This window comes from Cebus imitator, unplaced genomic scaffold (genome assembly GCF_001604975.1).
Source record: "Cebus imitator isolate Cc_AM_T3 unplaced genomic scaffold, Cebus_imitator-1.0 Scaffold575, whole genome shotgun sequence".
NCBI classification, from domain to species: domain Eukaryota; kingdom Metazoa; phylum Chordata; class Mammalia; order Primates; family Cebidae; genus Cebus; species Cebus imitator.
This window is the reverse complement of record NW_016107890.1, coordinates 904,484-932,474: the sequence shown is the minus strand read 5'-3', so window position 1 is coordinate 932,474 and position 27,991 is coordinate 904,484. Positions and strand designations below refer to the sequence as shown.

The following is a 27,991-nucleotide window of genomic DNA, read 5'->3' as shown; positions in this document are numbered from 1 at the left end:
AAAAAAAAAAAAAATCAATGAATCCAGGAGCTGGTTTTTTGAAAACATCAACAAAATAGATAGACTGCTAGCCAGACTAATAAAGAAGAAAAGGGAGAAGAATTAAATAGATGCAATATAAAATGATAAAGGGGATATAACCACTGATTCCATAGAAATACAAACTACCATGAGAGAATACTATGAACATCTTTATACAAATAAAACAAAATCTAGAAGAAATGGATAAATTCCTGGACATATATACCCTATCAAGACTAAACCAGAAAGAAGTTGAATCCCTGAATAGACCAATAACAAGTTCTGAAATTGAGGCAGCAATTAATAGACTAACAACAACAACAAAAAAATTCCAGGACCAGACGGTTTCACAGCCAAATTGTACCAGATGTACAAAGAGGAGCTGGTACCATTTCTTCTGAAACCATTCCAAACAACAGAAGAAAAGGGAATGCTCCCTAACTCATTTTATCAGGCCAACATCATCCTAATACTAAAACCTGGCAGAGACACAACTGAAAAAGAAAATTTGAGGCCAATATCCCTGATGAACATTGATGTGAAAATCCTCAGTAAAATACTGGCACACTGAATCCAACAGCACATCAGGAAGCTTATCCATCATGATCCAGTCAGCTTCATCCCTGGGATGCAAGGCTGGTTCAACATATGCAATTCATCACATAAACAGAACCAAAACCAAAAACCACACAATTATCTCAACAGATGCAGAGAAGGCCTTCAACAAAATTCAACAGCACTTTATGCTAAAAACTCTTAATAAACTAGGTATTGATGGACTATATCTTAAAATAATAACAGCTAATAATACTTATGACAAACCTACAGCTAATATCATACTGAGTAGGCAAAAACTGGAAGCATTCCCTTTGAAATCTGGCACCAGACAAGGATGCCCTCTTTCACCACTCCTATTCAACATAGTATTGGAAGTTCTGGCCAGGGCAATCAGGCAAGAAAAAGAAGTAAAGGGTATTCAAACAGGTAAAGAAGTCAAATAGTCTCTATTTGCAGATGACATGATTGTATATTTAGCAGGCCCTATAGTCGCAGCCCAAAATCTCCTTAAGCTAATAAGCAACTTGAGCAGTCTCAGGATACAAAATCAATGTGCAAAAATCACAAGCATTCCTATACACCAATAACGGACAAACATGGAGCCAAGTCATGAGTGAGTTCACATTCCCAATTGCTACAAAGAGAATAAAATACCTAGGAATACAACTAACAAGGGATGTGAAGGCCCTTTTCAAGGAGAACTACAAACCACTGCTCAAGGAAATAAGAGAGGACACAAACACATGGAAAAACATTCCATGCTCATGGTTAGGAAGAATCAATATCATGAAAATTGAGATACTGTCCAAAGTAATGCACAAATTCAATGCTATCCTCATCAAGACATCATTGACTTTTTTCACAGAATTGTAAAAAAAAAAAGCAAAAAAACCTTAAATTTCATATGGAACCAAAAAAGAGCCTGCATAGCCAAGACAATTCTAAGCAAAAAAATAAACAAAGCTGGAGGCATCATGTTTTCTGACTTCAAACTATACTACAAGGCTACAGTAATCAAAATAGCATGGTACTGGTACCAAAACAGATATATAGACCAGTGGAACAGAACAGAAGCCTCAGAAAATGCCACAACTGTCTCATCTTTGACAAACCTTATAAAAACAGTGGAGAAAGGATTCCCTACTTAATTAATGGTGTTGGGAAAACTGGCTAGCCATATGCAGAAAGTTGAAACTGGATCCCTTCCCTACACCTTATACAAAAATTAGCTCAAGATGGATAAAGATTTAAACATAAAACCTAAAACCATAAAAACCCTAGAAATCCTAGGCAGTACCATTCAGGACATAGGAATGGGCAAAGACTTCATAAATAAAACATCAAAAGCAAAAGCAATAAAAGCCAAAATAGACAAATGGGATCTAATTAAACTAAAGAGCTTCTGCACAGCAAAATAAACTATAATTGGAGTGAACAGGCAACCTACAGAATGGGAGAAAATTCTGCAGTCTATTCAGAATCTACAAAGAACTTAAATTTACAGGAAAAAAACAACCCCATCAAAAAGTGGGCAAAGGATATGAACAGGCATTTCTCAAAAGGAGACATTTATGCAGTCAACAAGCATATGAAGAAAAGCTCATCATCACTGGTCATTAGATAAATTCAAATCAAAACCACATTGAGATACTGTCTCACACCAGTTAGAATGGTGATCATTAAAAAGTCAGGAGAGAACATATGCTGGAGAGGATGAGAAACAGGAATGGTTTTACACTGTTGGTGGGAGTGTAAATTAGTTCAACCATTGTGGAAGATGTGGCGATTTCTCAAGAATCTAGAACTAGAAATACCATTTGACCCAGCAATCCCATTACTGGGTATATACCCAAAGAACTATAAATTGTTCTATTATAGAAACATGCACACATATGTTTATTGCAGCACTGTTCACAATATCAAAGACTTGGAACCAACCCAAATGCCCAACAATTATACACTGGATAAAGAAAATGTGGCACATATACACCATGGAATACTATGCAGCCATAAAAAAGGATGAGTTCATGTTCTTTGCAGGGACATGGATGAAGCTGGAAACCATCATTTTCAGCAAACCAACACAAGAACAGAAAACCAAACACCACATGTTCTCACTCATAAGTGGGAATTGAACAATGAAAACACATGGACACAAGGAGGGGAACATCACACATTGTGGACTGTTGGTGGGGAGGGGGGCTAACGGTGGGATAGCATTAGGAGAAATATCCAATGTAGATGACGGGGTGATGGATGCAGCCAACCTCCATGGCACATGTATACCTATGTAACAAACCTGTATGTTCTGCTCATGTACCCCAGAGCTTAAGTACAATTTAAAAAAAATCTGATCTTGTGAACCCTTGGCACCTTAGGAAACCCTTGATCTTTATCATAGAATATGATACCACCAAAAACAATGTTGTATAAAACATTCACTGACACTGAAAAATCCTGACTTTAAAAAAGCAGACCACAGCACAATATGAACAGGATTATACAATTTAAAACAAATTTTAAAAGCAATGGAAAGACACACTGTAGTATTTTACACGTATATACCTTTAGACGGTGAAAATACAAGTTATTTCTTCTTTTGTTTTCTTCATTGAGATTTTTCTTTATTTTTTTGAGGCAGAGTCTTGCTTTGTTGATTAGGCTGCTGTGATGGTTAATACTTTGTGTCAACTTGATTGGACTGAAGGATACAAAGTATTGATCCTGGGTGTGTCTGTGAGGGTGTTGCCAAACTAGATTAACATTTGAGTCAGTGGGCTGGGAAAGGCAGACCCACCCTCAGTCTGGGTGGCACCATCTGATCAGTGGCCAGCACGGCTAGAATATAAAGCAGGCAGAAGACTGAAAAGACGAGACTGGCCTAGCCTCCCAGCCTACATCTTTCTCCCATGCTGGATGCTTCCTGCCTTGAACATCAGACTCCAAGTTCTTCAGTTTTGGGACTTGGACTGGCTTCCTTGCTCCTCACCTTGCAGATGGCCTATTGTGGGACCTTGTGATCGTGTGAGTTAACACTAAATAAACTCCCACATATATATATATATATATATACACATATATACACACATATATATATACACATATATATATACACACATATATGTGTATATATATATACACACACATATATATGTATATATATATACACACATATATATATGCGCACACACACACATATATATATATATATATATCTCCTATTTGTTCTGTTCCTTTAGAGAACCCTAATGCAGCTGGTATCCAACTCCTGGGCTCAAGTGATCCTCTCACCTCAGCCTACCAAAGTACTGGGATTACAGGTTTGAGCCACAGTGCCTGACAGAGATTTTTGTTTTGTAATCAGAATAAAACACATTAAACAAACATATACTTAATGCCTATTAATGCCACTTGTATTTTCCTTCCAAGACTTGAAAATTTCAGCTTAGTAGCTTTAGCAAAGGTATCACTGAAAAATATCAATACAAGGTATTAGTTTTATACAGCTCTAAATGAGGCCTACTTGTAGACTGTCCTTGCCTCTTAAAGTGAGGTCTGCAGATCACAGCAACTGTATCACCTGGGAGCATGCTAGAACCATGGATTCTTCAGCCTCACTCACGACCTACTGAATCATGACCTTCATTAAGACCCAGATGATTTGTGTGCACAATAAAATTTGAGAAACCATGGGGGCACCTTAGAACGACCTGGGAGTTTTTAAAAACAGTGTGGAAGAAAACCTATGTTTTTTGTCTTGTCTTTTTCTTTTTCTTTTTTTTTTTTTTTTGGAAACAGGGTCTAGTTTTGTCACTCAGGCTGGAGTGCAGTGATGCAATCTTGGCTCACTGCAAACTCTGCCTCCCAGATTCAAGTGATTCTCCTACCTCAACCTCCCTAGTAGCTGGGACTACAGGCTTGTGTCACCACACCCAGCTAATTTTTTGTTTCTATTTTTAATAGAGATGGGGTTTCACCATGTTGGGCAGGCTGGTCTCGAACTCTTGACCTCAAGTGATCCGCCCTCCTTGGCTTCCTAAAGTGCTGGGATTACAGGTGTGAGCCACCATGCCTGGCCGTTTTTTGTCTTTGCTAATGCTTTCAGGTGATTCTGATGTGCACCTAGGGCTGCGAAACTGCTGCTCTAATGCAGGGGCCTGGCTTGAATCTAAAAAAGAACAAGATTGTCACCCCAATCCCTACTTACTTTGATACAATGTCCTCCCACTGCAACATGTAGTGACCTCCCTGCCAGCCCCCAGGTCCTAGAATTTCACAGGAATGGAAGAACTGGAGAAAACAGCCGTTGTTTTAGTTTGTTCAGGCTGCTATAACAAAATACCATACAGTGGGAAATTTATAAACAGTAACATTTGCTCACAGTTCTGAAGTCTGGGAAGTCTAAGATCAGGGTGCCAGCAAAACGAGTCCAGTGAGAGCTCTTTTCCGGGTTGCAGACTGCCTCCTTCTCGCTGTGTCCTCACATGGTGAAAGAGAGCAAACGAACTCCCAGCTCCCGCAGGCCTCTTTTATAAGAGCATTAACTCCATTAATGAGGGCTCTGCAGTCATGATCTGATCACCTCCTAAAGGCCCACCTGTTAATACTATCCCGGTGGGGATTAGGTTTCAACCCCAACAGCACGGGGTTTGTACCTACATTGTCCAATTTTACAAAACATTCTACTCTTCACGTCACCTTCTGATATGGTTTGGCTGTGTCCCCATCCAAATCTCACTTTGAATTGTAATAATACCCATATGTTAAGGGCAGGGCCAGGTGGAAATAATTGAATCTGGGGGTGGTTTCTCCCATACTGTTCACCTGGTAGTAAGTCTTATGAGAGCTGACGGTTTTATAAATGGGAGTTTCCCTGCACGAGCTCTCCTGCCTGCTGCTATCTAAGATGTGACTTTGCTCCTCATTCACCTCTGCCATGATTGTGAGGTCTCCCCAGCCATGTGGAACTGTGGGCCTATTAAACCTCTTTCCTTTATAAATTACCCAGTCTTCCGTATGTCTTCATTAGCAGCATGAGAACAGACTAATACACCTTCATTTCAGATGAGGTAGTTACTAATCACCTCAATTACCAACTGCTGACATTCAGCAAGCTTTGGAGTGCCTGGTGTATGCCACGGACTGGGCCACAATTCCAAGATTCTCTATGCTGGACCTCCTTTACTGCTTATGTGCGCTTTCCTCCACTCTTTTGTCTGGAGACTCTGGACCCTCCCCAAGCTCCCCAGCAGCATGGCTTTATTATGGCCTCCCTCCACACTCCCTGGAGGTCCAGATCACACCTCTCTTCCATCTTGAGACCATCTTCCATGAACCCCTGTGTTATTCCTGTATCTCAACCAGCACCACTTTGAGGGATGTCAGTTTAGGTTTGGATGAAGTGGAAATTTTCCACGTGTGGGGTTTTCCCCTCCATTAATTTACACTTCTTCAGGAACTTATACAGCGTGCTTATAACACAGTGCCTGGAACACAGTAAACATCTAGTCAGTAAATGTGACCTGTTATTTCAAGGGATCGATGATATATTCACCCTAGTACCCAGCCTGCAGCAGGGAGTCAGTGAACTAGTGGGCTGATTCAGCTGCAAAGTAACAAGACTAAAGACAGCACAAGTGTGGAAATACAGCGATTTTCTTTATAAAACTTGAATCACTCTAACAAGTTGAATTTAATTTACTTCAGATAAATACAGAATGTTGACCATGACATAATCATAATAAAGCATTATTTATGTTTAAAATGTTCCACAAATATCGTTTTTTTCTTTTTATGTATTTTTTTTTTTTTGAGACTTTTTTTTTGTTTTGGTACTCAGGCTGGAGTGCAATGGTGCAGTCACGGCTCACTGCAGCCTCCACCTCCTAGGCTCAAACAATCCTCCCACCTCAGCCTCCCACAGAGCTGGAATTATAGGCTTGTGTCACCATGCCCACAAATTAATTTTTTTTTTTTTTTGTAGGGACAGGGTCTCACTACGTTGCCCAGGCTGGTCTCAAACTCCTGGGCTCAAGCCATCCTCAGGGTGAGTCTATAAAGTGAAAGCAAGTTTATTAAGAAAACAAAGGAATAAAAGAATGGCTATTCCATCCACAGAGCAGCCCTGAGGGCTGCTAGTTGCGCATTTTTACGGTTATTTCTTGATGATGTGTTAGATGAGGGGTGGACTATTCATGTCTGCCCTTTTAAGACCATGTAGGGTAACTTCCTGATGTTGCCATGGCATTTGTAAACAGTCATGGCGCTGGTGCGAGTGTAGCAGTGAGGATGACCACAGGTCACTCTCATCACCTTCTTGGTTTTGGTAGATTTTGGCGGGCTTTCTTTACTGCAATCTGTTTTTATCAGGGAGGCCTTCCTTTATGACCTGAATCTTGTGCCAACCTTCTATCTCATCCTGTGCCATCTCAGAATGTAGCCCAGTACATTTCAGCCTCATTTTACCCAGCTCCTATTCATGATAGAGTTGTTCTGGTTCAAACGCTTCTGACAAGACCAAAGCAAAATCCAAGTGATCCACAGTGGTGGTGTGTATGCACGCATGTGTGTATTTAAATCTAAGCACAGTGTGAAGTAGCACACTGTTGGTTTTAGAGGAAATATAAAGATTATCTTGCCTGGTGCAGTGGCTCACACCTGTAATCCCAGCACTTTGGGAGGCTGAGGTGGGCAGATCGAGAGGTCAGGAGTTCCAGATCGGCCTGGCCAATATGGTGAAACCCTATTTCTACTAAAAATACAACAATTAGCCGGGTGTGGTGGCGGGCGCCTGTAATCCCAGCTACTCGGGAGGCTGAGACAGGAGAATCGCTTGAACCTGGGAGGTGGAGGTTGCAGTGAGCCGAGATGGTGCCACTGCCTGAGGGACAGAGTGAAACTCCGTCTCAAAAAAAAAAAAAAAAAAAGATGTCCTATTTCTTGTTTCTGGAGAGTGGCTTATTTTGAAGAGGAATTGAAATGCAAACCAGGGGTCCTGGGGCCTTTTGTCACCAACACCTCTCAAGTTGCAATGGAGGGTGGTGTTCCCTGGGAGGAGGGTCAGAGCCTTGTCTTCCCAGCCCCACGGAGGACACCTTCAGGACAGTGCCTGCACCTGGAAGAGGGGCAGCTTTATACAGTCACCATCTTCATCTAGAAATCACATGTGAAAACTAGTGGGAGGGCAGGGCCCAGCTCCATCCTGCACACACTCCTCTGAAACGCGCAGAAAACTCCCAGCAGCAAGATCCCAAGCAGCATAGATGGTAATGGGAGCAAAACATCCTGTTCTCTAGCTTTCCAAAACAAGCTTTGCCATTTTCAGCTGCGTGTAAAGGAAATAAAACACCTACCCGTCCTAAGCAGGCAACATGTGTACCTTCAAGTTTCTCCAAAGCGCCAGCATCTCTGAACACTGTCTTTTCATCCTTGAGCTAATTATTCCAACTCCAGTCAGGAGTGGTTTTACCCGGTCGACACTAGAGGGCAGGCCGTTAAAACGTTCCCGTTCAAAAAAGTTGCTCTGCAAGTGCAAGAGCCGACACGGTCCGCTCGGTATCTGAAAGGTGGCTTCACCCACGGAGAATGTGAGTGTGCGTTTGGAGAGGGGCAAAAGCGTGGGAAGCCTGCCACTGCCTTCCTTTTGGGGCATATTTACAGCAAAAGCCCGTAGACTCGCCTGCTCCTCCCTTAGATTTATTTTACTTGGGACTTTCTAGAAGTGGAGGAATAAATCACAATGGCCAGTGCGGGTCCCCAGGGGTTTAGCCCCCGCTAATGGATAGCAGGAAGGGACTAAATCAGCCTCCTCTCATTAGTGGCAAGTTTACAAGAGAGCCACTCAGCACGAACACTCCAAAGCAAGCTGTACTTAATCCCTCAAGAAGTCCTAAGAACTGTCATTTTATTAAGTTAGAGACAGGGTCTTGCTGTGCCATCCAGGACGGAGTGCAGCGGTGCGATCAGAACTCACTGCAGCGTGAAACTCCCGGGCTCAAGCTGACCTCTTGCTCCAGCCTCCAAGTAGCTTGGAGTACAGGTGCAGAACGCCGGGTCCAGCTAATTTAAAAAAAAGTTCTTTTTTAGAGATGGGGTCTTGCTATGTTGCCCAGGCTAATTCTGAACTCCTGGCCTTAAGCAATTCTCCTGCTTTGGCCTCCCAAAGTGCTGGGATTACAGGTGTAAGCCACCTTGTCTGGCCTAAAACTGTAATTATATAAACTGTCTGTGGCAAACCCCTCCAAACAAAAAGGCACGGGTGAGCCTAAGGATGGCTTTGCTCCCCGTTGAGTTTGGCTTCTCTGCCCTGCTCTCTGCTCCCACTCGCCCCCCCATCCCCTAGCTCTGACTGCCTTGTCTGTTACCCATGTGTATATTTTCTATCGATTTTATTGTGTCATCATGATAAAGCCAATGTTAATGTATTTTTCAGGCAAATGCTGCATTTTTCTCCTCACTCCGGAAACGGGCAGCACCTAGAAGCAGCTCCATGGCCTCCCTGGAGACAGCGCTAGCCATGAAACCCTGCTGGCCAGTGTTTATGGAGGGCTTCCCAGTTCTTCGTTGGAGGTCTAAACAAGATTTCCCTAGAGAAGGAGGGCTTCGCGGAATAAATGACAAAAAGAGCTGGGGTGGCCTGCCAGGTCACTGGGCTCCAGCTCCTCATCGTTCAGCCCACAGGCTTCCCAGGGCGCCTGTCCGAGCCAGCCCGAAACAGATGAAACTGCAAAATCACTCCATTCCTGCCCACACAAACACAGGGAAATGAATTCTCACTTTGCATAATAAGAAAAAGCCAAGAGACGCTTTAAGAATCCCCTTGAGGAAAGGACAACTGGGACCTGTGGCAGGAAGAGGGCTGAAAGAAAAGTCCAGGATTATTATTCCCTGGGAGAAGGAAGAGGAAGGACAAAGGAAATGTACTTCAAGTACTTCATGATGCCAAATTCTCATTAATTCCTGAGTTCATGTTTAAAAACTGTATATTTTTAAATTATACAAGCAATGATGTTAGTGGTAACCAGTCCAATAACGGAAATAGAGAAATTTAATAAGCTTCCTCTAAAGTCGAATTCTACACACTGAAGAAACTTCCTACAAGTTTCTGCGTTTTATAGACAAAGCATCCTTTTACTTCTGAGCTGTCATTTTTGTTTTCTTTTTTGGCTTACAGTTTGCAACAAGCAATGAGGGCCAATGTAGACAAAAAGAAAACTCAAGAGGGGCCGGGCGTGGTGGCTCACACCTGTAATTCCAGCACTTTGGGAGGCGGAGGCGGGCAGATCACAAGGTCAATAGATCAAGACCATCCTGACCAACATGGTGAAAACCCGTCTCTACTAAAAATATAAAAATTAGCTGGGTGTGGTGGTGTGCGCCTCTGATCCCAGCTATTCGGGAGGCTGAGGCAGGAGAATTGCTTGAACCTGGGAGGTGGAGGTTGCAGTGAGCCGAGATCATGCCACTGCACTCCAGCCTGGCGCCTGGTGACAGAAGGAGACTCTGTCTCAAAAAAAAAAAAAAAAAAAAAAAAAAAAAAAAAAAAAAAAAAAAAAAAAAAAAAAAAAAAAAAAAAAAAGAAAAGAAAACTCAAGAAGCAGGGGATTGGCCATCTCCAATTACCACTGATAAATTTCCTTAATATCTAAATAACATTGTTGTTCAAATATCCGGGAAATGAGGCAAAATGTTTCTTGAGCAAGTCTGACACTATGTTGTCAGGATCTAAGTGTGTTATACGAACCTTAAAATTTGTTTTCATTTGATCTTTGAAAAAAGTCTTTAATCAGTTCTAACAACAGAAGTCTTCTGCAGTGATAATTCACAATGAAAGACATTTAAGCTGACATTTCCCAAATGGGTTTTTAAGATTCCGGCTCCAAGAGACTGTGAGAAATTATTTTCTTAGAAAAAAGGTTGTGAATATCATCAACATTTATCTAAGCCCATAAGTCATAAATCCCAGCAGGCATTAAATTTTCAAGGGAGCTTTTAAATCATACATACCCTAGGTCTCCCACTCCAGAACTGCTAGGGGTAAGGTCTGGGGAATCTGTATTTCACATGGTCCCTGAGTGACCGTAACCAGCAGATGACGACCTTATGGGCAGGGATTTCCTACATATGGGGCTCTGGCATCTGTGTCTTGTCAGTCAGCATTTGAAAGTACAAAGAAATGCCCTTCCCAATTACAAAATCTTACCTCTCCATTTCCCCTCCTAGAAAACTGGATTCCAAGAGCAATGCTTCTCAAAGGGTAGTTCCCAAGCAGCATCACCTATGATCTTATCAGGATACAAATTCTCCGTCCCCACCCCAGACCTACCAAGTTAGAAATTATAGGCATGGAGCAAACACACTCATGTGTTTAACTTAAAGTCCTCCCAGGGATTCCGACACCTGCTAAAGCCTAAGAACCACTGGATTCAAAAATTTCACAATTTCAAGAAAGAAGTAACGAAGACAGACACAACTCCACGTAAGGTAGAACCAAGTTTATTAATGACAGCCTTTATTACAACCACTCTCAAGTGTAAAAAATAAAGGGTGATTAATTAATATTTAAAACTCGCTCAGACTTGCTGTTTGGCCTTTCAGTGGATATGCCAAAGAGCAGGGATCTTGCCTGATTCTGAATCAACTGGCCAGATGGAGTTCACTGGAGAATGAGGCAGTCAACAAAAAGACAAACAATGCCGACTGGAGGGCTCATGTCTACTCCGTGCTGGAAGGACATTACAAAATGGCAACTGTGGTGGGGACAGAGATGAAACAAGACAATCTTACAGTCAGAGTAAGACGTGAACACCTCTACCTATACAGAGACAAAAACACACACATGCAGAGCCATACACACACCCAAACTGTGAACACAAGCTTTGAAAAGAATTTCCTCTCTGTTCTTTCTCTGAGCAGACTGACACATTCATCAGCCACCACAATGCACCATGGGGCTGAAATAGAAAACCTTGCTTAATTTTCACTAAGTATGCTAGCTGGCTGCCCGGGATGTGCTGGCAAATCTGTCTGCACCGTAAAATGTGCCTGTGGTTTTCCCAGCATTCCACAGACTGATACCTGCTCCCCAGGAGGGCAGCATCCAGTGGACACCAACTGGATTAAAATCTAGAGGGCAAGACTCGTCCCTCCCACCTCAAGTGGGGGCAGGGGCGGCAGCACCAGGAAGTGGTTTCCCACTTTGTGTTACAGAGTACTTGCCCCAGTTCAACGCATTCCCCTCCAAAGTATTTGTGCTTTGATACCATCCTGATGGTTAGTCTGCCTAAGAGAACTGAAGGAGCTATGGCCATGCACTATTTTCTTTTTTTAATAAAAGCAAACTAAAACTGGAAGAAGAAAAAGAAACCATTTAGAAGCTTTTTGATCATGTCAATGTTGTTTCAAAATTGGGTTTAATTCCATTCACAGAGAAAGAAGGGGAGGGTGCAAAAGAGGCCACTCAGATCGACTGTGGAAGAGAGTGACAGCCCATGGAAGCATGTGCGATGGCACAGCTGGTCTCTCCCCAGCCAGGCTGGGAGGACATGCCTCAGCCTCCCAAGACTGTGAAACTAGGAAATAAGTGCTGACCAAATAACATACTTAAATGTTTGCAGAAAAGCTGGCAGGAAAGGGAGACAATGGAGTCAGATTCACAGGTCATGCAGGTTAAGATTTTATCAAAATGAATGCTTGAGCTGAGTAAGAAAACACCAAAATTTCAGTGGAACCGTATCATAGCGTTCACCTTTGGGAGACGAAAAACAACAAACAAACAAAACAAAATGACCCAGAATATTCCAGAGTTTCCAAAAATCCAACTGCTAATTTTGGCAGGGTGAGAAGAAGGGGGTATTTAATTCCTCTTCATTAACCTCGTTTTCTCCTGGAATTTCACTGATAAACAAAGCTCAGGCCTACTTAGAAAAAAGGTCAGTCCTGCTAAAATACAGCATCATGAAGTCTTCCGATGTTCTTGCTCGGTGCACATGAAATACACAATTTCTCTTATAAGGAGACTTTCCAGGATAGGCCAAGTGTGCTTGCCCAAGTGACTTGTTGAATACCATCACAAAACGTGAACCCAAGGACGAGTTGTTTTCTTTTTCAGATGAGAGTTGCAAGTGTTTCCTAAAACATACATGGAGGGATGCTGACAGACAAGTGCCCTCCCAGGCGAGGGCCCGACTCTTTGAGGAGATGCACTCCTATGGGCCATGGAACAGAAGGTGGTCCGTCCAAGGTGGGGCGAAGAGCAAAGCTGCCTCTCCCAGCCCTCCAATTACGGAAGGAGAGGACAAGACTGTATTTTCCGCAAATTCAAGTACATCTGGGTCCCCCATCCTCCCTTCTTCTCTTTTTTGGTAAGCATCCAACCATCCATCAATTCATGGCTACAGTAGAGATTCATGGCGCAACGACTTTCATACTGGTTATTTATTTTTTAAAATTCTGTCAGTGAGCAGCATTTCCCAGTTTTACACCCCCCTAATGGCAGCTCCATTAGGCGAGACTGCAGGCTGCACTCTGATTAGGTCCATGCAGCTTGGACATCAGTTCGGCACGCGGGAGGGTCCCGAAGGTGGGTCTGTCCAGTGTCTTGCAGCAGCGGTTGCCGGGGCTCTACCAGCTCGCCCTGACAGCTTCAATATCGCTAACCAAATTCTGGGCCAGGCATATCCCAAAAATCTGAGACAGGGAGAAAATGTGAGTCAAACAGTGGCTCTTAACTTCGTTAGGCTCTTCCCTGGCCACTATGTCCCATTTTTTTAAATCGTTGATTTTTGAAATTTAAGATGTAATTCGTATGCGGTAAAAAGCATCCTTGTAATGTGTATACTTCAGTGGCTTTTAGTATATTCACAAAGCTATGGAACTATCACCACTATCTAATCACAGAACATTTCATTACCCCAACAAAAAATCCTGTACGTGTGAGCAGTCATTCACATCCCACGATCCCTACAGACCTGGCAAACACTATCCTACTTTCTGCCTCTGTGGATTGCCTCTTCCAGACTTTTCATATCAAGTGAATCATATAATATGTGGCTTTTGTGACTGTTTTTTTCATGCAACAAAATATTTCCAGGGTTCATTCACATGTACTATTAATGTATTCATTTTGATGGCTGAATGGTATTCCACTGCATGGACATGCCACATTTTCTTTATCTACTCCTCAGTTGATGGGTATTTGCATTGCTCTCATATTTTGGCAATTATGAATAATTCTGCTATGAACATGAGCACACAAGTTTTTGGGTAAACATGTTCTCAATTCACTCCTAGGAGTAGAATTGCTGGCTCATATGGTAGCTCTGTATTTGACTTTTGAGAAACAGCTACATTGTTTTCCAAAGAGGCTGCAATGTCTCATATCCATCAGCAACGTGAGGGTTCCATTTTCTCCACATCCTTGCCAATACTTGTCATTGTCTGTCTTTTTTATTCTAACCACTTTAATGAGTATGAGGTATGTGGCTTTGAATTGCATTTCCTTAATGAATAATGACGTTGGTATCTTTTCATTGTGTGTGTGTGTGTGTGTGTGTGTGTGTGTGTGTGTGTGTGTATTTTTTAAATAATTTAAGAGACAGGGTCTTGCTCTGTTGCCCAGGCTGGAGTGCAGTGGTGTGATCAGAGCTCAATGCAGCCTCAAAGGCCTGGTTTCAAGAAATCCTCCTGCCTCTGCTTCCCAAGCAGCTGGGATTACAGGGACAAGGCACCATACCTGGCTGCCCGTTTTTAACTTGTCTTTTTATTGTTACATTTTAAAAGTTCTTATATTTTCTAGATACTGGAAGTTATCTTTTCACTTTCTTGATGGTAGCATTTTCAGCACAGAAGGTTTACATTTTGAAGTCCAATGTATATACATTTGTTTGGTTGCTTATGCTTTTCATGTCACGTCTGAGAAGACACTGCTTAATCCAAAGTCACAAAGATTTATGCCTGTGTTTCCTTCTGGTGTTCGACAGTGTTAGCTCTTATATTTAGGTCTCTGCTTAATTTTGAGTTAATTTTTACATATGTTGTCAGTTAGGAGTCTTAAATTCATTATTTTGCATATCCAGTTTTCCCACTACCATTTGTTGAAATGACTGCTCTTTCCCTATTGAATGGTTTTTGTTCCCTTGTCAAAAATCAACTGACCATAGATGTACAAGCTTATTTCTTCTTTTTTATTTTTTATTTTTGAGACAGGATCTCACTCTGTCACCCAGCCTGGAGTGCAGTGGCGTGATCTTGGCTCACTGCAACCTCCCAGGCTCAGGCAATCCTCCCACCTCAGTCCCCCAAGTAGCTGGGACCACAGGTATGCGCCACCATGCCTGGCTAATTTTTGTATATTTTATAGAGACAAAGTTTTGTCATGTTGCCCAGGCTGTTCTCAAACTCCTGAGCTTAAGTGATCCACCTGACTCAGCCTCTCAAAGTCCTGGAATTACAGGCATGAGTCACTGCACCTGACCTTATTTCTTCTATTTTTTCTTTTTTTTTTTTTTGGAGACAGGGTCTTGCTCTGTCATCCAGGTTAGAGTGCAGTTTCACAATCATGACTCACTGCAGCCTCAACCTTCTAGGCTCAAGCGATCCTCCCACCTTGGCCTGCCGAGGAGCTAGGACCATTGGCATGCGCCATCACGTTTGGCTAATTTTTTTTATTTTTACCTTTTGTAGAGAAAAGGTCTTGCTATGTTGATCAGGCTAGTCTTGAACTCCTGGGCTCAAGCCATACTGCTGCCTTGACCTCTCAAAGTGCTGGGATTATATTCATAAGCTACCACACCTGGCCTGGTTTTATTTCTTGATTTTCAATTTATTCCACTGATCTATATGGCTAACCGTACTCAAGTACACACTATATTGATTACTATATAGCTTTGTACTAAGTATTGAACTGGGTAATATGAATTCTCCAACTTTTACTTTTGCAAATTTGTTTTGGCTACTATGGGTCCCCTGCTTTTCCATATGAATTTTAGGATCAGCTTGTTCATTTTTGCTAAAAAGGTGGTTACAATTTTGATAGGGATTATACTGAATCTGTAGACCACTTTGAGGAGTGTTGTTATCTCAATAACATGAAGTTTCATAATTGTGAACACAGGGTATCTTTATATTTACTTGGGTCTTCTTTAATTTCTTTCAACTATGTGCTCTAGGGAAAGTATCACACCAACAACAAGAAGAATCCAGCGCTTGAGACTGGCAGGAAGAAAAGTGCTCCCTTCCCTCACTAGCACTTTGGCAAGGTGATTCGGGGAGAGAAAGGGTTATGACATCTCTGGGAAACTCCCCAAAACCTTAACCTCACCACTGAGATCTACTTCTAACTATGCATGTTTGACTCAGTTGCCACAATGCAGTATTATTGAGCCCAAGTAAATGACGGAATGCCAGCAGGCAACCACTGATCTAATCAATGTCTCCATCTTAGAAAAAGAAAAGGTTTCCTCAAATATTTCACGATAGTAGCATCTAAACTCAGAGCTTTAATAAAACACAAACCAAATCATTTAGGTCCATTCTCTAGCTCTCCAATGTGTCTTAAAAACAGGAAGGTTTTTGTTTTCCTCTTTTTTAGATAGATAGGGTCTCGCTTTGTTGCCAAGCTAGAGTGCAGTGGCATGGTCTTGGCTCACTGCAACCTCCGCCGCCCGAGTTCAAGTGATTCTCCTGTCTCAGCCTCCCGAGTAGCTGGGACTACAGGCGTGTGCCACCAGGCCCGGCTCATTTTTGTATTTTTAGTAGAGACAGGGTTTGGGCATGTTGGCCAGGATGGTCTCAATCTCTTGACCTTGTGATCTGCCCGCCTTGGCCACCCAAAGGGCTGGGATTACAGGTGTGAGCCACCGTGCCTGGCCCCTGACGGGAAGGTTTTTAAGCAAAGCTTCGATCCTGGCAAGGGCTCTCCCTGTGATATCCATAAAGGACCCTTATCTTACCTGCAGCAATGCAATGCCTATGAAAATACCAGCCACGATGGTTAAATTGTCCTGCAACCACTTCTCAAACTGGGGCACACAGCCTTTCGTGTAGATTACAATCTGCTGGTCAACTTCCTTCACAAGGGAAGAGGAGAGCACACTGTCACAGATAGAGCACCAGGGACATGCCAAAGCTCCTCCAACACCCTTTGTGCTAAGCAACAAGATGAGATTCCACTTACTGGTTTTTGCCTGGCATCATAGCCACACTGAGTGTTGATGACATCTTCCTGAAGAGGAAAGGAAAGAGAAAAGTGAAATTTACTCATTAAACAGAAAGCCCACCTAGAAATGAGCAGAAGACCTCTGTTACGCATTGCTAATAAAACGTGTCTCTGAGCACAAAGACTGCAGCACCGTGTTAAACACTTTATACACGGGACCTCATGTCATTATTCTGACAATCTTCAGAGGTAGGTATTAAAATATGCCCTCTTTTACAAAGAAGGAAAATTAAGGCTTGGGGAATATCAGAAAAGACAGCAAGTCTATCACACAGGAGGCTCAAGATTCAAAGTGCTGCCAACCCCAAGAAGCTCATGGGATATAGGGAACTGGAAACACAGATAAAAAACATAACCTAACTCTTCATGTGTGCTCTTTTGGATGGACTGCTACTTTTTAATCCATATACTTCTGTGTTAAATGGTTTTTCGATGAGCTTTTAATAATTAAAAAACAAAACAGTGCCCCATCACATATCACACGGACAACCTGACGTCTCACAGGGTCTAATCAGAAGCATGGGTTCCACTTTTTTAGGTTAGTTGATTTTCCTCCTCTGTGGGGTATGGGGCAGACTTTACTAGCTTGGAGCACAAGGCATGAGATAGCTCTACCCAGACGATGTGTAGGTGAAAGAGGAAGCATTCATGCCTCTGAGAATCGGGAATTCTCCTGAGGGAGTGTTCACGTAGGACAGGAACTGGCGACAGGAGACGCGCTGTGCGGCACCGGCTGGCCAGTGGGAGGCCAGCAGGATGAACCCATTGGGCTCTAAGCGGGCACTCTGCCGCCATGCGGCCCTCCTCAGAGGGGAGAGGGAGACGAGCTGGTGGGAAAGGGCAGCCGGCGGGGCAGCACAGTCCTTAGTGACTCTGTCTCCTCCTCAGACCAAGAGAAATAGCCAAGGTGGTCCCCGGGGGGGGGGGGTGGCCTGCAAGAAGTTCTGCTTTTCCACTTCTTTTCCAAGACCACAGCTCTTTTTAAGAGCCTGACAGCCTCCACCATAGGAAGGAGCATCCCCACTGAGCTCGTCAGCACCCACTCGGCTCTGCTTCTGGGGGAAAGGGTGAGCCTTGAGGAGTACATTTGGGGACTGCAGGGTCAGAGAATGGTTGAGGAGACCGAGAAGAGCTCTGTGGTTACGAGCACACACAGATGTGCAGAGTAACCCCTCATGTTTGTCATGCTAACACTAGAAAGTTGCTTTTTTTTTTTTTTTTTGAGACTAAGCCTTGCTCTGTTGCCCAGGCTGGAGTCCAATGGCACAATCTCAGCTCACCACAACCTCTACCTCCTGGATTCAAGCGATTCTCCTGTCTTAGCCTCCCAAGTAGCTGGGACTATAGGCATGCGCCACCACCCCGAGCTAATTTTTGTATTTTTAGTCGAGACAGGGTTTCACCATGTTGGCCAGGATGGTTTCAATCTCTTGACCTTGTGATCCAACTGCCTTGGCCTCCCAAAGTGCTGGGATTACAGGCATGGGCCACTGCACTCAGGCCTGAGTGCAGTGGTGCAATCTTGTCTCACTGCAACCTCCACCTCCAGGGTTCAAGCAATTCCCCTGCCTCAGCCTCCCGAGTAGCTGGGACTACAGGCACATGCCACCACACTCAGCTAAGTTTTTTTTTTTAATTTTAGTAGAGACAGGGTTTCACCATGTTGGCCAGGATGGTCTCGATCTACTGACCTCGTGATCCACCCGCCTCAGCCTCCCAAAGTGCTGGGATTACAGGCATGAGCCACCATGTCTGGCCTTTTTCTTTTTTTTTTAAAGAACTGTGGTCTCACCATCACCCAGGATGGAGTGCAGTGGCATGACCATGGTTCACTGCAGGCTCCAACTCCTGGGCTCAAGTGATCCTCCCATCTCAGCCTCCAGGATAGCTGGGACCACAGGTGTATGCCACCACACATGGCTAATTTTTTAAGTTTTTTGTAGAGATAGGGTCTCACTCTGTTGCTCAGCCAGGTCTTTAACTCCTGGGCTCAAGGGATCCTCCTACCTCAGCCCCCAAAGTGCTGGGATTACAGGTGTGAACTACTATTCCTGGCTTAAGAATTGCCTTTTAAGTCATTCTATGTAACCAGCACAAGATTTGATCCAAAACATAATCAAACCTGTGGCAAAAGAGAGTGATTTATAAATGGATTTTATATTTTATTCTTTTTTTAAAATAAAATGCAAACTGCGATTCCTGTCATTATGACTCCCAAGAGTCTGGCCGCTGTGGTCTTTCTCCACAGCCGTCCAGCCCTGTCTTGTCTGGGACTCTCCTTCTAGTCCTAATATTTCCCCTAGAACTGAGCCAAAAAGAAAAGGGTTACTAACCCCAAACCAATGCAGACAGTTCTTATAGGAGCCTGCCCTTCTCATAAAGACTAACAGGGATACAGGTGGCTGCCTAGGTCTCATACTCCACTCCATCACCTGCAGGCAGTGGACGCCTGGGAAAGTCACTTACACCTCGTGTGCCTTGATTTCTTCCCCTGAAAAGGGAGGGTAATGGTGGCATCTGCCGGTAGGAATGTTTCCAACTTAAAGGCTTAGAATAGGAAAGAGCACGCACTGCTAAATTAATACCAGCAACTATTACTCCTACTAGGAAGATTTGAGCACTGTACCCCCTACAGAAGCTACAATTAGGAGTAACCAGGTAAGAAGAGGTTTCAACAAAAAGTCACTCTGCCCATCCCATGCATACTCTCAGCTTGATGTCCAGAGTAGGCCAATAGTTCATTGGCATTCACTTACTGCAGGGTCTTTAGTGCAGCAGGAGAATGGAACGCCACATCGCTCTCGACTTGCATTGGAATCTGTGCAATTGAAGTAAATATTTAGGTTCCAATCATCAGCTCCAAAAGCCCCACAGCACTGCCACTAGAGCAAACAGGAAAGAATTAGAACATCCCAACCAACTTGGAGGCAAGCAGGTGCCTACACTCACACCCGCCGAACGACACCCAGCTTCTGCCAGTTCTGACCTTTTCTGTCCCAGACTTTATTTTTAAGTCAAACTGAACCTAAATGGCCCATATAAAAGCTTCCAAAGTAATTAAGGCTGAAGGTTTGTAGGGATGTGTTGGCACGTGATTTAAACGACTGATGAGATCCGTGGTGTTAGGTGGAGGAAGGGCAGAGCAGCTGCACAGCAGGGCTCAGTTAGAACAAGATCTGTTTGGCTTGGGCATGTCATTCTAGAAGGAGAAACGAACATTCTAGAAGGGTAAATAAGACACCAACAACAGTGGTAGTGACCGAAGGAGGCAATGGGGTTATGGGTGGGCTACTATAGGCTTACTTTTTTAAAGTTTGGATATCTACATTCTAATGGTTCGTTAAATGTCTGATTTGTTTTATGGAGGTAAAACTGAAATGCAATAATCTGCACATTTTAAAGCATACAATTTGACAAATTTTGACATCTGTATATATCACAAAACCATCACCACAATCAAGAAATATATAGTTAATATATCCATTACCGCCAGAAATTTTAGAGCTTTACTTTTCACATTTGTTTCTACTCTGAATTTGTTTAAAAACAAGAGCATGTGTTTTACATTTTCAACTTAAAAATGTCAGTCTTCCAATTAAAATATAATAAAACAATTGTTTACATTCAGCGGTTCTTAAATGCTGCCTGAGTCAAAGGCTGCTACACAGCCCTGTCCTCACTCCCCTGGCATGTACTTTCTCTACTTTTCCGAGTTAAAGAAGTATCAAGCCTCAACCATTTGGAGACTTTCTGGGCCAATAGCAACTTCTAAACATTAAATTCCATGATGCAAAAATAAAATCACATGAAATCACAGTGTGCACACAGCATTCCAAGGCAACATGGTCCTTCCAAGGCTTGGGGTGTGCATTTCGAGGTGTGTCCACAAAGCTCCATCAAAGTGGCATCAAGCCAGTCAGGAATAATGCCTGGGAAGGGATTATTAGGGAGCCTGAACCCACTAGGACCGAATAAAACAGTGAAGTGGGCTGAGGACATGAATCAGGGCTTAATTTCCCACTTAAGGTACAACTTACTCCAGGACGGATGTTGCTGCCACCGATCAAAACCACATAACGCAGCTCAGTCCTGAGTGCCTAAGGAAGGGGGTGGCCTCCCTTGTGACAAGTGTTGACATGGCTGCTGCCTCCCTTCATCAGAGGTAGAAAACTGTCCAACCCCAAGCAGGCTACTGGTTCACTGGGCTTCTGCTTGCTCTCCGGTCCTGACATACACATGAATGCCACAGACACCACTATCCAAGTCTGCTCAGCCTACCTGACTTTTCAGTGCAGGCACATAAACACCTGCAAATCCTTAAGCCTAATATCAAAACATGTATGCCTCATCAGAGTGTCATAATATCCCTGCGTGTTAGACAGTAGCTAGTATTACGTCCATTTTACCACTGGGAAAATAGGTCAAGGTCCCGTGAGCCCAGGGTCCCTTATCAGATTTTGGCACTAGACCTGTGTCTTTTGGTCTCTTGCATTCTGAGTGAAACGAGACATCTGTCACTTTGCTGGCACTGAAGACACCATTTCTCAGGCATGCTCAGGGACCAGAGGGAGTGGCCCGGGCTCCACTGCGCAGATTCTTCACTTGTTAGAAGCCACTGTGCCGTAGGAATTTCTAAGCTTATGCTTTTAACTGCATGTGCAATAATATTTGGATAAGCACATTTTAGGAACTTTGTGGCAAATTATTCTGTTAATAAGTAGATTATTATAAGCTGTGAAATACCAAGGATTACCAAAAAAGGGGCAAAGCATAAGAAAGATCCGTATTTAATAACCAAAGAAAACTTTAAACCTGGAGCAAAACAATGTTCCTCAAATACAAATAGGAAAGGACATGCATGATTAGAACTTTTTGCTCAAGCATCTTCTTCTTTGTTCCTCTAACTTAACAGAAGTTGAAACAAGTGAAAATGGGACATTTCCACTTAGAATAGAAATCCTATAAGTCATACAGCAAGTCGGAAAATAATAAACAGAAACCCACGCAGCACAGTCAGGTAGTTTCCAGCCGGCAGACGGAAACCAGGAAGGATATTCAGTGGGGTCATCGTTCAGAGAACTTTAACTTGAAAACAAACCAACCAGTTCAAACTTACATATTCCTGGGTGAAGTCTATGAGGTTCTGCAAGTCAATGTCATCCCGATATGCTCTGATGTTGTTGTTTATAAAGAAATACAGCTGGTCTTTGATCCAGTCTTTGAAAACAAATGCTAGAACTCCGGCAGTGAGCTCCAGGAAGAAAATAATTCCCAGGAACACAGAAAACTAAGACAAAAGACACATACACAGAGAACAGTTATAAGGGCTATTTTGATCATATGTAGCCAAGTGGTTCCTCTCTAAACAGGTCTGTCATTACATTGGATTGTTACACATCTCCAAAGCAGATAATCTTCAGTTTCTGCAGATTCATTAATAGAATATTACACTCCAAGAAAGGACTTTTAAAAATTAATAATCATTTCATAATCACATTTTAGGGTCTCTGGTGTTCCATTTGGTAATTAACCAACAAAGCCCATAAGCAAACATGGATAATAAGAATTTCTCATTAGACCCACATTAAGGCCTAATGAATTTCTCATGATTAATGTACTGCCAGATGCTTGAGCAATGACCTGCCCCTGTCTCTAGTAAGCATCTGTAACTTGAAAGATCATTCCAATATTTTAAGATCGCCTGTCATTTGTTACTGTGGCCTTGATTCTCTCATGCAATATATTCCTTTTATGGATTCAGACACTACTTTAATACTCCTTTGCACCTGCTATACAGGGGAAAGTAACAGATGTGTTCACCTTAGACAAAGGGGTCAAAGAGGAAGTAGTGGGGTGGGCAGTGACTATGACATGAAAATAGTTTCCCATCATAAAAACAAAACAGAACCCCAGAGTTGACGGCTTTCTTGGGAATGGTAGCTGTGCTTACCTTCCTGTAGGAAGCACAGGCCCCAGCAATGTTTTAAGTGACATCAAAATGCAGCCGAAGGGAAACTTCTGCTTAAGGTAGACAACAAGGGGTTGAAAAGAAGGGCTCAAAGCCATGAGGCCATGTGGTAACTGCCCGTAACTCTGGAGAAATTTCCCTTCCATCTAGAAAACTCAGCAGAGTCTCAGCTTAGTCATATCGACCTTCTGCTCACACCCACTGTTTTTTCCACCTCCTACCATCCTGTATTCTCAACCTTCTCAAACTTTGTTGTTAAAATAGATTATGAGAAATGAGCTGTGAAGGACCAGAGGGTACACTGTGGGTAAACTTCTGGTAATAACAGCAGAGAGGGTGACATGGGGCCACAACTGAAGGCCGTGTGCAGAACAGTGAGCATCTGAGGAGGCGGAGGGTGCTCAGGTCTGCAGTTCTGTCTTCAGCAGGCAGACAAGGAGCCACCAGCCAAGAGAAAAATATATTGGGGGGGATGCAAAGGAAACAACAGTTACTCATTAAAAGAAAAAAGCCAAAAAAAAAAAAAAAACATTCATTCAGCAAACATCTACTGAATGATCCACAATGGGTCAGGCCCCGAGGTAGGTGGGCTTTGCAGAAGCAAGGATGAGTAACACCATACCCCTTGCCTTCAAAGATGTCCCTCAGTCTTATGGGATCGGGGGAGGCTAGGAGCAGGGAGTGGAAAGGATCATTACACATTAGATGTCCACAGATCTGACAAGTGTTTGTCTAGGGTGCCAAGTACTGCTTTGTGAGGGTGGGCGTGGGAGGAGGGGTGGAAGGTGGAAATAAGTGCCTGGCAAAGTTTTTGGACTCCCAGGTTTAGGCCCCAATTCTAGAACCTCCAGCTCAGCCCTTCAGGTCTCCCTAGAGTTCCTGCTTATATATCTTTCATGAATTCACTGGAAATGGAATTTAAATAGTTCTTTCAGCCTCCCAAAGTGCTGGGATTACAGGCATGAGCCACCATGCCCAGCCAAAATTTAAACAAGTTTTTAATGATCATCAGCGATGCCAATAATTTCAATTTAAACTTTTCCTAATCTAGAAAAATGAACAGAAAACAATATCTCACCACTTTTGCTCAGTGCTTACCCTACAGTGTAAATAACTCCCTGGCCTGTATTAGGCACCACCTTTAGCACGTCAATATGAATTACGAATTATTGTACTACCGAAATGACAAAATTAGAGCTAGCATGCAGGAGCACATGTAGGAAACACCAAGTCAGGGAAAGATTTTAATTCGATTTTTGTTCTCACCTCCACAAAGGTTAAGTGCATTTTCCAGTTCCCCTGGTAATTTTTCTCCTCATGTTACATAATGTACATACCAAAAATTGAGTCCAAATTCAATTCACATAAAATATTTGGTAGATAGCTACATGCCCCAGGCCCTGCTGAACTAATTTCCCCTATTTCCAAAGGTGCAGAGACTGACTCACAGGCATCATCCTAGGGCCTAAGCCAACCAGGAAGCTCTATCTGCTTTTCGCAGTATCCCAGTTCTTGGATTTTTCCCTCAGCAACTCTCCCTGCGGCGGCACATCTTTGGGCTATTTGGAGTCCTGTGGACATTTAATTACTACTTATCTCAGATCTCCTGCTCGAAGGTTACTCCTGGCCAGTTTTTATTGTTTGTATTAAATGGAGAGAGAAGACATTTAAGACATTTTCCAAGTCTTAAAAAGCCAAGAAACAACACAGTTCTCTTCATTTCCAACATGAGACTTTATAAATACGGTGCTGATTTAGACAAGTGTGTATTTTTCTGCCTATTCAGTTAACACTGGAATCTTCAACTATAAGAAATAATAAATTATAGTAAAGGGTCAACCACTATAAATGAAACTATAGTCAAGTAAGTCACAATTAAGGGGACTGGACAGGTGCAGTGACTCACACCTGTGATCCCAGCACTTTGGGAGGCCGAGGCAGGCGCATCACCTGAGGTCAGGAGTTCAAGACCAGCCTGGCCAACATGGGGAAATGCTATCTCTACTAAAAATACAAAAATTAGCCAGGCATGGTGGTGGGTGCTTGTAATACCAGCTACTTGGGAGGCTGAGGCAGGAGAATTGCTTGAATCCAGGAGGCAGAGGTTGCAGTGAGCTGAGATGGCGCCACTGTACTCCAGCCTGGACAACAAGAGTGGAACTCCATCTCAAAAAAAAAAAAAAAAAAAGAGGATCCCACATTCTGGGGCATAGAGGCTGAAACTGGTAAAACAGTGGCAACAGCTGAGCATGACAAGGACCCAATCAGGCTACAGGAAAGCTGGCAAGGTGAGCTGAGCACTGAGATGCCTCATGCCAAGAAGACGGGCAGGTTGGAAGGTGGCAATCAGGGACAGGGCTCTCCTGGGGGCTCCCCAGGTCTCTTGACTAGGTGAAGAACGAAGCATTTGGTTGTGTGTGGGGGGGGGGGCAAAGGGGGGATCTGGCAGATAAGGCAGATTGAGTCTTAGGAAACTAGCTACAGCCACTTTGGTCCCATGCATCCAGAAGAGAGAACCAGCTGCTTGCGCACTTATCTGTAAGACCAAGTACCCCTCGGTTTTCCTTGTTAGAATGAGTCATGCTAACTTTCAGGTTAAACAGCCTCCAAAACCTTCTCTGAGCCAGAGCTGCTCAGATTTGAAATGGGCTGCCCTGGGTGGGGCACAGCGAGTCCCCTCTTCTCAGGGATGTTTAAGAAAAGATGCCAGAGGATGATGTGGCAGAAATGCTGGGGAAGAGAATCACACATTACATGACTATTGGGCTAGTTCTTGGAGTTTTTGTAAACAAAAATGTCCCTGGACGATGATGTGTCAATAAAGGTTGGGAATAATTCTGGTAACTGGTAATATTACACTACAACTGTTGTCCAGAAATCTCCGCCATCCTTCCTCACCACATGAAGGTGGGTGCTTTTGATCTTTTTCCCTGTTCTTAAAAAGGGGAATGGATGCCTCATATAGAGGGCTGTGATTCGGATGCTCACCAGAGTGCCAAGCTCCATGCTGACAGGCACATTTGGCTACATTCACCAACCCTATTTGAGATACATAAATGGGACATGCCATTTTCTTCTCCTTTGAAAGGAGTCTCCAAAGCAAAGGCTTTCACTTTTCACACTCTATTTTAAGTTTAAATGCCAATAAACCCCCTGGAGAAACCTCTCCTCTACAAACATGCACTCAGACAGTGATCACACTAGCTGCACCGCATCTAAACATCATGCTAGTCATACAAAGGAGGACTTTGTGCCGGCTAAGGACAAAAGAGGTTTACCTTTTACTCTTTCTCCATATTCAGCGAAACTTCCTGCTTAACAGATTTAATCTGGACAGGCCACAGCCACTGTGCTTTTGCCTGGTTTCTCCAAATCCATGGCCTGCACAGCTCCCCACTTACTATGTGCATAAAAGTGAGGGGAGGAATCACTTAGAAGAAAAGTATATATACATACCTTAGTCCTAAAGGTATCTTAGGGAATGGAATCCAAGTCTGTGATATATACGTACGAAACCTCCATGGATGTCACGGTGGGGAGTGGGGGTGGTAATATACTTATTAAGGAGGCAGGACTGGAAATCAGGGCTAGAGAGCTCTCTCAAAAGAAAATCACGACCTGGGCCCTACTTTTGCCAGTGCCTTTGGTACAGCTCACTGTCATGCCTATAGATAGGGTGACCTCCTGAGGGAAGGTAAAGTTTTGGCTCTCAATCTGAGAGTAGAGAGTGGGATACTTACAAACTTGAGAAGGAAAGTGTTTTCCCGTAGCGCTCCAATGCACCCTGCAAATCCCAAAATGAACATCACTCCTCCCACCACAAGGAAGAGCCAAACTGGGTCAAAGCCGCCGAGATCGGTGATGGAAGAGATGTTGGACAGAACTCCCTGGGAGCAGAAAAGAACACACAACAAGGCACCGGGACGTGGGGTCAGTTTTCCAACATGTAAGGATTATTGCATTTGTCTTTTCCCCCCACAAAGAAAACCTTCAGAGAGCATCTGATTGTCAGGTATGTGATTAATATTCAAGAGGGGAAAGAAGGAGAGAGAAAAAGAGAAAGAGAGAGAAAACATGAGAGAAAGAGAGGGAAAGAAAGGGAGAGAAAGTGAGAGAAAGAAGAGAGGAAGGAAAGAAGGAAGGAAGAGAGGGAGGGAGGGGGAAGGGGAAAGGCGGGAGGGGGAAGGGGGAAGGCGGGAGGGGGAAGGGGGAAGGCGGGAGGAGGAGGGGGGAAGGGGAAAGGTGGGAGGGGGAGGGGGGAGTACCAAGTAGTGGCCACACACTTGCTTCCCAGTACTTCCCAGTCAGCACTGATCAACATCTGAACTTGAGAGTTTTAAGTTTTAATACATTTAAAGGTTGTGGGTAGGAATATTCAGAGAAGGGTATTTTGTTTGTTCTTTTTTGTCTGTTTGTTTCTTCCTTTGAGGGGGTGTCAACTTACGAACAAGAATAGGATATCAATGACAGAATGCATATGGAGAATTAAAAACTCTTAAACTATAAAACAAATGTAATTTTTAAAAGTCTAAGGTTTAAATAAAGTCACAGGCAAAGGGTTGAGAGACTATTAAAGCAGTTAGGGTTGAGGGTGTATTCCTTAACTTCTGGGGTGACATCACAGAAGGCAACCACACCCTTCGGGAGGCTGCATAGACCAAAGGCTTGATCCAATTTTGTGTTTCTTAGGTTTCCAAGCAGAGAACTATGAATATTTACTCCAGGGGGAAAAGTTTGCAGGAAAACACAGAAACACTCAAACCAATTCTCCACCTGTACAAATGATGCTGAGAAGAATTTGCCAGAGAAGGCAGACAAAATCCAAGCAACAGGCTGGGTGCAGTGGCTCACACCTGTAATCCCAACACTTTGGGAGGCTGAGGTGGGAGGATTGCTTGAGGTCAGGAGTTTGAGACCAGCTTGGGCAGTATACTGAGACTCTTTGTCTATAAAAATAAAATAAAATAATCTAAGCATCAATGGTAAAGGCCGAGGGTTGTTACGAAACCAGGCTCTCCCCTGAGAACGCCTTTAACCACAGATGTTTGTACCTGAAGTTTTCATGTTATGAACCTTCTCAGCCACAAAAAGAGAAAGAAGACTTCGGGGATACATGAAAACATTCTTGGAAGATTTTAAGTTTAATTATGGGAGAAGAAACACGGTTAACTTAGCACCAGAATGAAGAGGTAGCAGTAGAAGAACTGACAGAGAGAGATGTCAGTTCC

General features: G+C 43.3%; 1 protein-coding gene across 9 annotated transcripts in view; it reads right to left on the bottom strand.

The window, feature by feature from the left end:
- Positions 1–11,056: 11,056 nt before the first annotated feature.
- TSPAN5 (tetraspanin 5) overlaps positions 11,057–27,991 on the bottom strand; it is a 187,097-nt gene continuing 170,162 nt past the window's right edge. For 6 of the 9 annotated variants that reach the window (XM_017516194.2, XM_037734131.1, XM_037734135.1 and 3 more), the window contains exons 3-8: positions 26,504–26,650; positions 21,912–22,082; positions 19,552–19,677; positions 16,754–16,801; positions 16,530–16,646; positions 11,057–13,266 (exon numbers count right to left, since the gene is read on the bottom strand). In XM_017516194.2, the coding sequence (XP_017371683.1) occupies positions 13,201–13,266; positions 16,530–16,646; positions 16,754–16,801; positions 19,552–19,677; positions 21,912–22,082; positions 26,504–26,650 (675 nt within the window). In that variant the 3' untranslated portion in view covers positions 11,057–13,200. The remainder of the gene's footprint in view (positions 13,267–16,529; positions 16,647–16,753; positions 16,802–19,551; positions 19,678–21,911; positions 22,083–26,503; positions 26,651–27,991) is intronic. The other 3 variants (XM_017516196.2, XM_037734133.1, XR_005197932.1) reach the window with 2 other exon arrangements.